At 31.5% G+C, this 16,018-nt stretch overlaps 1 protein-coding gene across 1 annotated transcript in view; it reads right to left on the bottom strand.

Annotated features, from left to right (window-relative positions):
- Positions 1 to 7,299: 7,299 nt before the first annotated feature.
- LOC143193124 (43 kDa receptor-associated protein of the synapse homolog) overlaps positions 7,300 to 16,018 on the bottom strand; it is a 138,333-nt gene continuing 129,614 nt past the window's right edge. Inside the window, exons 9-11 of the mRNA XM_076399096.1 lie at positions 15,807 to 15,998; positions 15,512 to 15,711; positions 7,300 to 7,606 (exon numbers count right to left, since the gene is read on the bottom strand). Coding sequence (XP_076255211.1) covers positions 7,420 to 7,606; positions 15,512 to 15,711; positions 15,807 to 15,998 — 579 coding nt within the window. The 3' untranslated portion in view covers positions 7,300 to 7,419. The remainder of the gene's footprint in view (positions 7,607 to 15,511; positions 15,712 to 15,806; positions 15,999 to 16,018) is intronic.

Raw genomic sequence — 16,018 nt, forward strand, 5'->3', positions numbered from 1 at the left:
GTTTGATATTTGTGAATGTTCTAGGCAAGAGTGTAAAATCCGACAAGGAAAATTATCCCAGTCACGCCAGTAACCAAGCTGGGTAAGACCGGATGTCTTCTGGAATGATTTCTAAAGTTGGTCACTCGCCAGTCGGTAGGTTTAATGCTCATGACCGTGGTTCGAAGCCCACGTTAAACTTTAGGCCCAGTCTCAATAAACCCATAGTTGATAAAAGGAGACTTTAAAATATATAAAAAAAAGTTTTATATTGTTTTATTAATTAATATATTTTTTAAATTTTACGCCTTGGGTTTGAAATTAGCCCTACACTATCAAAGAGTTGAAAAGAATATCGCCTGTATATATCTTCTTTCGGAATGAAAATGACAAAAGATAGCCGGATACTTTTTCAAGGGATAATGATGCCATCTGTGCATCCGGATATACAACAGTTCCTAAATAGAGGATGAATTTTTTTCTTATATTATACCACTGATTAATATAATTATGGACTTATGAGTAATAATTTAATCACTAAACCGTATAAAAACTAAACACATTCTTCTCTCTATAAATAAACCATAAAAGTGCCATAGAAATGAAATGAACCAATGAAATGCCTTGGCGGGTCTTAGCACAGGAATTCAAACAAATAATAAGTTTATAAGTATTCTTAGGTATAAATACTAGAATAAGTAGTGGCATATTGGACGTCACGAAACATTTCTCAAAAATTGCCTATAAAGTTAAATCTCTATTTTCTCTGTGGTTATTGACATATTCGTTGTGTATTATTGGTCATCTAACCATAAGTATTTAAAATGGTTTTGGTAGGGAATAATAGTAAGACAGATTAATATCACCAAAAATTGTATTTTCAAAATTAGATATAATATTAATGTTTTCCATACAGTTAACAGGCATTAATTTCGATCCGAATAATTTTTAATTTTAATTTCTTTAGTATAGATTTTTATTTTTAATATAGATCTTAATTGTTGATTGTTCAAAATTGATTTCCCATACAATAATACATTTTATTACCAACGTGTACATAGATGATTCCAAAATGCTCACATTACGCCTTTAAAATTTTGGAAGCATCTGTTCAAATTTAGTTCACATCTAACAATTTACTTAATCTTACTACTAATAATTCTGTTATTTTGTTCCTAACTAATTGCATTAAATATTTCTTTTGGATTTGTATTTCCCGCCATTTTGCAATAACATGTACAATATAATACGAAAAATATCTCGATTTTGCTTTGTTTGTCTTTTTTTACAAAAAATCAGTACAAAAAAACCAACGACCTTAATGGATCACAAAATACAATTCCAAAATGTTCGAATACCCGTATTAGTGCGCATGTTGGAAGTGCAATATGTTAACAATTTTTAATGCTAATTTGAATTCACATTACATACTAATTTTAGGTTAATTACTTTTGGTTCAATCGAGATTTAATTACCGTTTTAATTTGTGATTGGAAAAAAATCTTGTATATTTTATTTTCATAATTTACTTAAATATATTTTATATAAATTTGTTATCTAAGAACGTCAGCAAACATTTCAGATAACTATTACATTAACAATGATGAGAGCAAATACATACACAGAATCAAAATAATAAAAGAAACAAGTGATTCAAACGAATTTAAAGATACATTAATCTATTTATAAATTGGTAAATTTAATTTTGTCTGTAGTAAAGTATATGAAAAAAAAAATGAAATATGTTACTCAACAGTAAACTTAATTTTATCTAAAATGTTTGCTATGTGTTAGTTATCAATAATTAAATAAAACAATATTCAATAATTTTTGTATTTTTTGGATGTAAATAATTATTGTATATAAGTAACAAAAATGTTGATTAATTTTTGTATCTCTTTGTTTTTATTCCTAAAAACAAACAGCTCTCTTTTTCTTTTCAAATAGGTGGAAAAATTAAAGAAATACCTTTTTTTTCAGTAAGTCATCTCTAATATATTTGTTATCAAGGTTAGTAAATGGTTTGACCTATAAGTAAATATAATAAAGTAGGCTTTGCGGTGTTTGATCATATTATTTGAATAATTGGTAGAGTGCTTATGAATCTTTGCACGAATAAAGATTTTTGAGAAAAATTGTTTCATTTGACGGAAAAAATAAACCTTTTCGAACAATGCAGCAATATACCAAGTTGAACTACATTCATACTTTATAACTTGATTCGTAGTTTTAAAATATGCGTTATTTGTGCCACAGTTACTTATGATGACTGAATATAATGTATTTCATTTATTTTTCCAATTTTAAAAATGTATGTACAATAGAAACTAAAAGTACGTACGTACGTACGTAGTTAAGAAATAAGTCGTCAATATTTTAGGGGAATTAAAATTTCGTATCGATGCTTTTTTTAAATTATTGTCTTGAAAAACGTTATGACGTCTTAAGTCGTTTTAATATTTTCGTTTATGTGCAGTCCTTTAACGTTTAAAAGAGTGCCACAAATATAACAAAGGAATTGAAAAAAAAAAGTTTAATCTATAAAAAATAATTGATTATTTTAAGCATAGTTTTATATATTTTATAACTCTTTTTATAATATATTAGATGTACAAATAAGTACCCGTCCTTCGTAAAACAAGACATCGTTAGTTAATTATGTTGAAATTGTCTAGTACAATAAATCATACAGAATATTAGACATATATATAATATAAGGCTTCTAATAAAACAGTAAATTCATATTATCAAAATGTATGCCGTCAGTATGTCGCAATGTTGTCGCATTAACTTAGAATTTTGATTTACAACATTTGCCAGCTTGTAATTTCTAATTATAATGACTAATATTGTGAAGAAATTTGTAGATATTTCATAACTGTGTCAACTAGTGCCAAACAAATCGAATTTTCAGATTAATTCGGTTACATTCAGACAACGTTTTGCCCCTTTTTAACTAGGGTAAAATGAAGATAAAAAATCAGCTCCGAGTTTAAAATTAATTTTACACTTTTAGAAACTACATTTGGCAGTATATTCGAGGTCATCTATGACGTGTATTGGCTGTTTTATTTAAAGGATTATATGTGACGGACATTACCTTCAAGTATCATAGATTTCGAAGTAACAATATCTTTATAATAATCCTTATTTTCGAAAAAAAATTGCAGTTTTTTAAACTGAAAAAATCAATTGAAATCTAATGAGGTACATTGATTATATCTAGTGCATATCTGATGTTACACTTAAGTGAAATAAGATCGTGAGTGGTTTAGAAAGTTTAAAAATAGCGAATTGGGTGTTGTAGTGTAGAAAAACATTTAATTGAAGGATCAAAGTAAACTAAATTACCATAGGTAATCTTGATACATTGAAATTGATAAGCTTAAAGAAGAAAAATGGTATTTGCGGATATAGAAGTGCAATCAAGTTACTTGGAAACACAAGAACGTTTGATCACATTTAATAAAACCTGTATAAGTCTGTTTTGAATGGCACTGTCCCATCTTTCAGTTCTCTATCTCGGTGTCCCTAAGAAAAATATCAGGACGCAAAACTTTCTTGTTTTCTTAATAGCCCAGCAGGATTTAAAAAATTTCCGAAATAAAGTGAATCTACTATAATAACTCCACTACAGCTGATTAATTTGCAATATTCATCAAATTCAACACACGTTCGCTGATTGTTTATAAATAAGATGAATAAATATAATTATAATTATAAATAAACATAATTATATGAATAATTATAAATAAGTTAAATAAATAAACCTTTCTTAGCATATCAGATGCGAAAAGTATCACACATAATTTAATGCTTTTTGTCGGTAATATTGAACAGCGTCAGTACCTGAGAAATATAAAAATGCCGATGTATCGTCCCTTCAACTTTTTCAATATTAAACTTTTCAAAGAAATTTTAAACGCGCCAACGGATTTGAATGTGGCAGTAGAAATCTGCAATCGGTCTATCACACGATACAAGATATATATGTAACTGTTTTGGCAAAAATAATTAAACTTATAATTGAGATTTAATGTTTATCATCACTATTAATTTTTATAAATCATTTGTAATACTTAAACAAATTTTATAGATAAAATAAAGCTTAACAAAAACGTTTATTATACTGTCAACATATTAACTGACGTCAATAATTTTTTTTAAGTTTTAAATCGAGAAAAACCGTGCATGCTTGATAGTCGCAGGTTTGAATCCCACAGAGCATGGATGTACCTTATGTTTGTGACTGTAATTGTATATATTTCCCTAGAGACTGTTTCCTAAAACAGTGTAAAGTCTGACAAGGAATAACTATCCAGATATCTAAGTTGATCACTAACCATTGAGTATGTTTAATGTGTGGTCGGAGTAGCACTTCATATTCTATAAAGAATGTCACAATTTTATATATTGGTGGATAGCTTTGAAACTGAAAATGAAACTGAAAACTAATGAAATTATAATGATGAAAACACAAAAGCTTCATTTTCACAAGTTCCCAATTATGTCTAAATAACGGAGAGAATACAATTTGTACTCCCAATATATATAATATATAATATACAAAGTCGACTTATTTCTAAACCAGTTCCTAATTCAACACGTAGTTTCAGATTATAATTATTTTTAAATTATTTTTAAAGCTATCCTTGCTCGTTATATACGAACAGCTTTAATATTTACAATTGAAAATTAAATAAAAAGCATGTCTTTTTAAAATGTAGTTCTTTTTCCTAATAAAAACTACTTTGCTAGTAATAATAATATACGAAACAAGGCAGAACTACTAACCCTGCATAGTAAAAAGTACATTTTTTAGGAAAATGTATCAACGAAAATGCGCTAAAATGTCTACGTCTCGAGATTGGAAGACCAAAATGATTAATTTAATCCGCAATTATACACATATATTTTTTAAATACATCATCATATCCGAGATTAGTTCCTATTAACAAATATACGGAACCAAAAAATTATCAATCACAATCGAATAGTGATAATAAATCGGTACATATTCTATACAGAGGCAATACAAAGACGCAAGAGGAATATGTGACATGTCGGTCAGAAATGTTTTAAATGTATGTTAAATTTTAATTTTGATTAATTTCGTTAATTAATACTAATAAACTTTATAAAAAATCTTAAATTAAATAAGATATTAGATTAAAATATTATTTAACATATATTTAAAACGAGTTTTTACAATTATAGAGCGACACATCCACAAATACTAAATATTAATACATTGTATAAAAAACAACATTGACATATTCGTTTTGTATAAGTACTAGATCTGTATGTGTTGAGTAATGCTCTTTTATTGTTAATAATAATGTGATACAAACCTTGTGCGCTTTCGAGTAAGTTTGGTATTCTTAATGGAAAACCATCTTTGATTTTTATTTAATCCAGATATGCCTACTGTTCGTTTCAACAAACATCGTACATATTTCTGCATTCCACCCTCTTCCATATAGAGAAGTACTGAATGCTAGATGATGTCACTTGATGCTAGTTTTGAAGAAATTGCTTTCTTTTCGTGGTATTCGCAAAAATTACCCACTCAATTGACCTAAAGCTTGTAAGATGTTTTTTTTTTACTTTATTATTTAAAAAGGTATTGTAGGCTATTAGATAGAGTTAAAACATATGGCAGTTAGGTTTTATAAGTATATTTTTATAAGTATAGCACACACATTTATTTTCTAGCGTTTTCTACTGGGCGCTAATGTTTACTGTACGTTTAAATGAATAGTAGTCTTAGTAAATTATAAAACACAAAACTGTCGTTACTTATCTTTTAAACTCTTCGTACTCTTCGAGAAAATAGAAGAATTGCAAAGTTCCTTCTAATAAAATTTTCAAAAAATGGAAAGATGCAGTTGGGACATTCGATCAACAAATAAGCATTCCATAATAATAACCACTTGGAACTACAACAGTATTGTAAACGTGATATCCAATTCTGCGGGAATACAGCAGCTTCATACCGTATTTAGATACTCATGTGCAGAAAAAAAAGAGTAAATGTTGTGCAACCACAGCTAATAAGAATTTATAATAAATATATGGGCGGATTTGATTCGAGCCACCAGCATATCAGCCTTTACCGGACTTCGGTCAGAAGTAAAAAATGGTATTTTGCAATATTTATTCACGTTCGTGACCCTGCAGAATAAAATGCGTGGTTGCTCCATAAAAAAATCGTAAAAAAATCTCGATCATTTAACTTTCCGCAGAAGAGTAGCTGAAGATGTCCCTTTTTGAAACGAATTCAACGCCTGGCAGAGTGTGCCATAAGGCAGTGACAGTTATCTACATCAAATGCAAAGTGGTATTATATTTATTTTATAAAAATAAATACTGTTCCATATCTGCTTTTTAAAATTATTTAGTATGCTCAAGTATCTACTGTGTGTTTAAAAGAACACCCATTTTTACTTGAACACCCAATTTTCCTTAATGTAATGTAAAAACTATACGATTTTTTCCAGTATTTCAAAAATTCAAAAAAAACTTTGAAAAAATAGTGTTCGGCATATACGGGTTAATAACGAATTATGTTTAAAACTGTGGAAGGATAAAATGAAAAATATAGAAAAGGAAGCAGATAATCCAACATGATTTACTTAATATATTTCTGCTTTGATACACACAGTAAGTATTACTATCACATAGTTCGAAGTATTATTATCATTAATATCTACTATCATGATTTAAGAAAAGATTACATAATTTTATGTCGCAAATGGTTCGGTGGAGGAAGTATTATGTGTTGGGCTGTTATATATTTTGAAGGAAGGACAGCACTAAAATTAATTTGTAGGAAAATAACAGTTACATTTTATCGGCGAAGAGTTATATTTATTAGCAGTTAGCAGTTAGTCAAATAAGGAAGACAAATTTCCGGTCAGAATTATATTTATCAGCAACACAATCTTGCTGTTCATACTACGAAACTCGTTAAAGACTATTTTTCAGGACACATTATTCAAATGTTAGTGATCAGCGCGCTCCGTTGAATATTATTGAAAATTGGTGGAGTAAGCTATCACGTGCTGTGTATTTAAGCGGTAAACAATTTAACAATGTTGAACAACTATAAAATGTTATCCAAGATACGCGGGATAAATCAGAGCAAGATTATTGCAAAAGCCTATATGAAATGCGATCGGAGAGACCGATTGAAGTTGTGAAAAATAGGTTAATTGTGTGATATATCATTGAATTCCATAATAATTTAAAAAAAAAGATGTTTGTGTACGAACAACTCACTGGTTTAACAAAAATCTATAAAAATTATACGTATTTTCGTACAGCATAGTAAGATAGTTATCCATTAAAAATATTTCATAGAATGGTATTTCTAAATAAATACAAGAAGTTATTTTGGTCGTAGTATAAAGAAGAACATGACGAGAAAATACTTTTTCATTAGACTGAACTAGTGGCTTGATGGGAGGTACAGTGACTGTCCGAAGAACAAACAGACAGCGGTACCGGACTATATTGCATTGCATTGTAGTCGTTGCAGTTTAAATACAGTCTGGAACTAGATCGATCGCATTCTGGACATGGTCGTTTTTTCTTCTTATTTCTTCTGAATATGTCGTAAGCGCATCTGAAAATTAATAAAGAGAAGGTTACTACCATGGCTAATTTAAAACCATTTTTAATATGAGGATGATTTTGTGGATGCCCCCCAAAAAAAAACATGTGATATCGCAAATAATACTATTTAGATTATATTGTTGATTATAGACATTAATTTATGGTGCTTTTATTAGTAACGATTCTTTTGAATTTTTATTTAAATTTTGCAGTTTATTGCGATAATACTGTTTCAATTAAAGCCTTACTACATAAATAATGTAATTCTTAAAGAAATCAAGCCTAATTTTCTTATATGCTACATTTAAAGATAACATCCAGATAATAATAATTATGAACACTAAAGTTATTCAGTGTTCTATATTTCACACTTGCTAGTTATTAGTAGTTGGCAATTTGAAGGTGTTGAGTATAACTGAAGGCAACTGTCCCTCAATATCACCGGATATCAACAATTCTTGTTTTTCGTTAATTTATTTTACACTCTTGTCGTGTTAAACAATATTGTCATAATTTATTTATTTTATCATGCAGTAGAAGCGGAATCAGTAAATATGTTAAAAGATTGAATAGGAATAGAGTGATGATATTAACAATTGTGCAGAAAGAGAAGTAGAAGGGAGGCAATATATATTACATATAATTTCATTACATTACATATAATAATCTAACAAAAGTCGACAAATTGGTCATGCAATACAGGTCTGATATATTAAAGGGTATAGGACAATAATAAAAATAAAAAATATATATTGACAAGGGTGGTAGAAGAAAAGTTGTTGAGAACTAGATATTTAGAAGAAAAAGTAGATCCACTTTTCTTTGCTAGGCACAATATGATTTGAAGTAATTCGAAATTACATTTTAAGTCAATTCTTGTGATAGCTATTTCTCCTCCTTAGGTATTTCCCATTGTATATAAAAAGCTGGAAATAGTTGATTCATCATCCGCTTTAAGTTTAAGATGATAAAGATTGAGATAATTAAGAGTAAAAGATGCTAACCCAATAGCAAGAGAGAAATCAGAATATGAAGTAATTTACCCCATTGAAATTAGAGAAACCAGAAATGCTGCAGACAAAACTATTTTTAATATAATTAGTAATCAGACGAGTCAAAAGATCAAAGAATACAAACAGAATTGCCTTCAAAAGTATGTAAGTGAATTAAGCCTACAAACAGACAAAGACTATTCACTATGGAAAGCAACTCGAAGATATAAAAAAACAATTATTTGAATACCGCCAATTAAAAATGATCGAAATGAACGAGTTCGACGCAATGATGAAAAGGCTGAATTGTTCGCACAATACTTAGCTAACATATTTCAACCTAATATATAATGATATAGAATCTACCATGGATACATCTCCTGTTTATCAACCCGATGTAGATTTAAATCTAATTTCTCCGTTGGAAGTTGCCACTGAAATTGATAACCTTAATCCTAAAAAGGCACCTGGTATAAATGACATTTCACTTGGATTATTGAAAGAACTGCCACGATAAGCAATCATCATGTTGACATATATGTTTAATGTCTAAGGCTGAAGCATGTTCTGGAATGCTTTAAGGTGGCACAAATAATTATGCTCAAAAAACCTGACAAACCTGCAGAAGAAGTCGAATATTACAGGCCTATTTCGCTACTACCTGCAATATCAAAACTATTTGAGAAACTAATATTTAAACATATTAAAAAATTTGTAATAATACCAGATTTCCAGTTTGGTTTTCGTAATCACCATTCAACAATCGATCAAGAGCACAGAGTAACTGAGGCTATTGAAAGAGCATTTGAGGAAAAGAAACACTGCCCTGCAACATTCCTGGATATCTCACAAGGTTTTGATCAAGCTTTTGGCGTTTGGGATTAATCTGTAAGACGAGCAAATTAACAATAACCGCGTAACAATTGTCAATTGCTGGAGTCAAATCTTTTCGGAAGAAAATCTAGAGTATCGCACGAAATGGCGTTCTCGACATTTAAAATTATTTCGGCTGGAGTTCCACAAGTTAGCCTCTTAGGACCTATCCTGTGTCTGCTCTACACTTCTGACATTCCAACAACAAAAGAAACACTACTTGGAACCTTTGCTGACGACACAATTATTATGACAAAAGATATATCTCTGCCTAGGGCAATAGAAAAAGTGCAAGTGGCAGTCAACAAATTCTACAAATGGACGAAAGATTGGAAAATTCAATTTAATAGCTCCAAATCTGTCCACGTTAATTTTGCGACGAAATAATAAAAACTTAATTATATCACTCAATGGATACCCCATTCCTCAAGTAGAATCAGCTAAATACCTTGGAATCAATCTTGACGGTAGATTAAATTGGAAACATCACGTTAGACAAAAAGCAAAACACATTAGAACCAAAATAAAACAACTATACTGGTTAGTCGAAAGATACTTTCAACTTGATCTAAAATCAAAGAGGTTGATTTATAGATTGTATTGATTGTATTATAATACAATTATAATGCCAATTTGGACTTATGGGGTGCAAATATGGGGTTGCACTAAAAATTCAAATCAATTAGTCATACAACGCTGTCAAAACAAGGTTCTTCGATTGATTACCAATCGCTATCGCTATGTAACCAACGAAGATCTGGACGATGACCTGGAAATCAAATGGATTTGCGAAGTTATCCAAGATTTCGCCTTGAAACACGAAAGAAGATTACTAAATCATAATAATGTGGAAAGAATACAACTGCTGGACAGCGTGCAGGATGTCAGGAGATTGAAGTGAACAAAACCATACGAACTTATATAAAGTGTATACCTTTAGTGTAAACTATAGTTATAAGTTGTTATAATTTAATAATTGAGGAATACATATTGATGTATTTTCTCGCATTCGTCTTGCTTGTGAATTAATCGAAGTACATAGGAAAAGTAGTAATAAATTAATTTTAAATTAAGATTGTACCAAGCGTATCTATAAAGATGTTATAAAGAAAATATGCTAAGTTGCTGCTATAAATCTTTTTGGTCTTCCAGGTCGTTCTTTCTCCATTACATTAAAGTGATCTATGACTGTCATTATAAGATTCTATAAGTGTCCAATAGGCTTCGGCAAGAAATTTATTCAAATCATGATTAGCGCTTGTATATGTCACACTGAATTGAAAAATACTCAATAGAAAACTTCTTTGTATAAACAAGTATTAAGACCACAGTATTTAGCAGTTAGATTAGTTTATTAAATAGTTGTTTACCAATAGATTCTAATAACATTATGAGAGATATTTTTATAAATCTGAATTATAGAGCAGTGCGAAATTTAGATGTCTATTTTACACCTGCTGTAAAAATAAATAATAACTACATGATTTAATGTATGATTTTATATACAATATAGGTCCAATAATGTGCACACATACTTCGCAAATGGATTTATTTAACAGCATTGACTTTAATGACATATAACAGCTATATATTTTCTTAAATCTATTTAAGGACTTATTGGATATTATTAAAGTTAATTTAAATTTAAATAGTTTAACATTTAATTTTACTTCATTATGTTGAATTTAAACTCAAATATATTTGTGTTTTCAAATATTGATTATTTTCTTCTGAGATTTCATTAGATATACTATTTAGATGGTATCGGAGAAACGTGTCAGTCTTCTTGTTCCAACTAAATGTAATGTGTTTTGCTTCTGGCATTGATTGATTGTCGGGCCTTAGCCATTCTTGTCGCAGAATCAGTTTTTGTTAAAAGCAAATACTCGATGGATTAATATATTCCTTTGCTCTAATTGGGTCGATGATGAACAGCATAATAACAACGATTGTTTGTCATATGTATAAAAAAAATTCATCATAATTATAAATAATTATTGATAACAGGAATATCAATATTAGTATAAATAAGTAATTTAATATTGGATCTATTTGTGCTGTTTCTTAACAAATATGTATTTTAATTTAAAAACTTGTTGTCGGTTGCATTATCTATTAATATTTTTATTCGGTTCTATTTTAGTCCTACCAAATATACGAGGGTGGTTCAAATATGATGGAGACAAACGCTGTAGATAGCACGCATGTATGTTTTGAAGTTCGTTGCTTGAGCATGTGATAGATCGGTCCCTTACGAACAGTGTTATAGTTTTCGTGCTACGACCATGAGTGCATGTCAACTGCCGACCGCCGTAACGAAACGTATTGCCATTCGTTTTTAATTGCGGGAAGGCATTAATAAGGCGGACATTTTTCTGCGTTTGCGAAATCTGTTTGGTAGTGAGTGTCTTAGTAGGGTTACCGTGTTTAAATGGGCCAAAGCATTCAAGGACGGCCGCGAAATCGTCTATAATGAGCCGCATGATCATCGACCGCGAACCAACATCACACCAGACAACATTTGTTGCGTTGAACAACTCATTTTGGAGGACCGTACGATGAATGTCTGAGACATTTCGGCTGAACTCGGCATCGGTATTGGTAGTGTAGAGTCTATCATCCACCAATACCTTCAATATCGCAAAATAACGGCGTGATACGTTCCTAAATTGTTGAACTTCGAATAAAAATTTACGCGGTTGAAAGTTTGTCGCCGCTTCCTGATACAATACGAGGCGGAGAGGGACGGTTTTATAACGCGAATCTTCACTACAAACGAGGCATGGGTACCCTATTACACTCCCGGAAGCAAAATGTCATCGAAAGCGCCAGTCAAAGCGAAAACCGCGGGTAAGGTTCTGAATACGGTGTTCTGGGACGGACGGGGTCGATCGGTGCTGTACGTCGATTTCCTGCGCACCTAACTTACCATTAATGCTGCAAACTGCTCTAACCTTCTGAAAACTTACGGGAAATCCGCTTATCGCTTGAAACGGAGGAGAATTCCAGCATGAAGTGCGATTCTTCTCCAGGATAACGCGCTCCCTCATACCGCGCATCTCACGCTCTATACAATATCGGAATTAGTATGGGAGGCATTGAAACACCCCCGTAAAGTCCGAATTTATCACCCTGCGACTACCGGATCACCAGTCAAAGATTCAACACCGACGACGACGATTTAGACGAGAGTTCGTGCGTATGGCTGTCCGAGTTGCCCAAGGAATTCTTCGATACCGGCGTCAAAAAACTTCCGGAAAGATGTATAAAATGCGTGAGGGCAAATACCTAGAAAAACTGTACATTTTTGTAATTCTTTTTAAAGTACATAAACGTGTCAGAGTATTTGTCTCGATCATATTTGAACCACCCTCGTACATGTATCCATTAACTAGATAGTATGAATATTAAATTTCTCTGTTCTCATTACTAGTATCAATGCGATGCAAGAATTATTTAATCCTCAATATCATTCAACGGCTTTCCAACGACAACGATAAAGCTTTAAAAAGGTTGAACAACTTTTAAAACAATTTTATTAAGAAAAGTAGGTACGATGTATATTAATCAAAATATTCTCCAAAGTTTTGGTTGGTTTTGATAACAAACGTTGTTGATTTGGTAGCGTTCCAATCTATTTTCGCACTTCGTCATCATTTCGAAACACTGTGCTGTAATCAGAAGGGGTTATGTCTAGTGAGTACGCTGGATGTAGCAGAACTTCTGATTTGAGATGTAGCGGTGCATCTTTCACAATTCTTGCCATATGTGCTCGAGTTTTGTCATGCGAGAAGATGACTTTGCATCTGTAACTGGCTATTACTCGCTGTTACGACATATTTGCCGCAATGCGTTTTTAATTTTGTTCAAATGACGACAGTATAGGTTTCAAGTAACACTTTTATTTGATTTTTGGGAGATTGGCTGAAACATATTCCGCTTCGGTGTAAATGTGTAGTTTTTGTACTTGAATTGTAATGAATTCACTTTTCATCGTCATTCACAAGATGCTACAGAAATCGAACCCTGATATTGATGCGATTCGAAATGACGATTAAATCATTCAATTCGTGTGGTGCGAGTAACTTAGTAATACTAAACGGAAAACCATTATTTTAGATAGAGAAATATCAAAACATCGACTGTAACAGTTAGGTTAGATTATCTCATAGTTATTAATACTGATACTTTATTGATCCATTTTAACCAATAGAAATCTCTGATCAAAACACATGCAAGTCTTTAACAATTTATGAATTAATATTGAATAATTTTGAAACTTTTCTTTTGCTTGGATTGGATCTTTATCCAGAAATACCTGCAATTGTGTCAAATATGTCAAAATCATTATAGTTGCAGTGTTGGAACCAAATTCTGCAAGTCGGGATGAGAATATTCTTTATAATTTCACAGTAATACGGTGACGTTGACGCACCTATTAAAAAAAAGTTGTCAATGAACACTAAACAATTTATTACCAGTGTAGCAGGCTACTAAAAGTGGCAACTTATATCATTTAATATAATGGGTCGGCTTGGTAGTGGTTAAGACGACATGTCGGTACTCATATTGCTGCGATAGTCGCGCGGTCGAATCCTGCAGGATATGGCAAGATCGGATGTAAGATAAAAAGGCTTCTGTCGATTAGTTTTGAAGTATCTGTTTTTGTTATTCACAATACTATCGCAGGAGTTTTTTAGTATTAAGCTTAAGTTGTAACAAATGGTTCAATTGCCTATAACCGTATACTCTTCTATACATCACCACCAACCAAAATGCACATATATAGTTACAAAAAATTGATGCAATTGAAATCCATATACATATATAGGAACAGCGTCTTGATTTGATCTAGTTCATATAGGCATTATCATAGTCGGTATGTGGGAAGACTGTTTCTCAACCAATAAGCTGCTATTAGTGCCGCAGGTGTTCGAATATTCTTCAATAAATCCCGCCACAGTTCGCGGTCGAAAGCAGCTGTTCTAGCTTTGGACAATATCAGCCTCCTGTTTTTCAAATCGCTTTTTATGGTTTTAGTCCATCTCCTTTTCGGAACTGTTTGCTGGATTTTTCAACCAAAATGTTGATTCTGCCATAGAAGTTTGTTTATTCGTCTAATTTTCTGTTACATCAATGTCTAACTTATTTGTCGTTTCGATGTGAAACTCCTTCTGATATTTTGAGTTTTCCAAGTAACTCCAGTGGCGATTGATTGTATGCGACATTTTCGTTGGAGATAAAATTGCACTGTTGCAGAAAAAATATATGTTCAGTTCCTCAGGTCAATCAGGTCCTCGTTTCGCTTCGTTAAAATTTGCCTCTTGGATTTCTCCATATTAGTTGGTGTTTGGAATACAGTGTTGCCCACCATAAAGTTATTTAATGAGGTAAATGAAAATAACTGTAAACCAATGATATAGAGCTTATTTCGTATGACAACGTGACCGAAAATCATCAGAATTATCCCGTAACAAAGCTTTCTTAATTCTTTACTTTTACTTCACTTCAGATTAAGTCTACTATTAGAGCGGTCAAGTTAAAACGGAAGATCTATTACTGGTTAACCTCCCCCACCCAAAAAACATTATGATATGACAAAGTTAGGTAATGAAGAATTGAAGAGATTACCTAATTACTAAAAAGTTGATTTCTTAATCATAATCTAGAAATATCGAGAAAACTAAAGAAAAGAACCAGGAAACCATAATAGGATTGCTATTGAATATAATTGATGAGTTTAAACCGTGCATTGACAGGAAAAAGACCGAATACGCCGAAAGAGCAAATGCTTCTACTTTCGACTACTACTTATTCTGATAATGGCAGATGGTCTATTGGGATAGAAGAATGAAGTCTGAAAAAATACCAAATTAATGGAGAGCATTTAAACAGTGTGAGTGCCTTCAATGTAGAATTATTATGACTGGAGAATATTTTTCATAATAATTTTTAATAAGGTAAATGTCCAGTATTTATTAAAAATAGTTTATAATAGTCAAAAATGTTTAATTACCAACTTACTTAACAATAATAACATTATGGATTACCTGGCATGAAGTATATGAGCACAGGGTAAGGCCTCCAAGGAATCAGCTTCGAGGCCATATGGGGAACCACAACCGGCGCACTGCAAATCTAAATCTTGTTGAAGCCTGAAAGCAACACGTTCGTGGTGCAATTTGTTATTTTCGTCCCCCAGGGCGTGATAAATTCTCGACAACCTCATTCTTACTGCTCTTACCAGTAACTGAAACATTATAACATATATATTTAGAAATTCTATTAATCTCTAATTGGTCAGTTAGATTTAATGAATATTTCAATACAATAAGTTATAATAACCTTAGCACCAACTGAATTTGCAACTTCTAATAATCTTGTGTTGAACTCTAAAGGTCGGCAGTTACATATTTTATGCTGTAGTCTTAAGGCTTCCAAGCATCTAGCAGCTCCATCCATAGATTCCATCTGAATTACTCTATCTCCCATGGCGGCAGCTGAACCCATCGCGGCCTCATATTGTCGATAGGCTTTCTACAGGAAATTTTAAAAAT

This window comes from Rhynchophorus ferrugineus, unplaced genomic scaffold, assembly GCF_030347505.1.
Source record: "Rhynchophorus ferrugineus isolate W39M unplaced genomic scaffold, kcgeb_rfMv2 rfM3, whole genome shotgun sequence".
NCBI classification, from domain to species: domain Eukaryota; kingdom Metazoa; phylum Arthropoda; class Insecta; order Coleoptera; family Curculionidae; genus Rhynchophorus; species Rhynchophorus ferrugineus.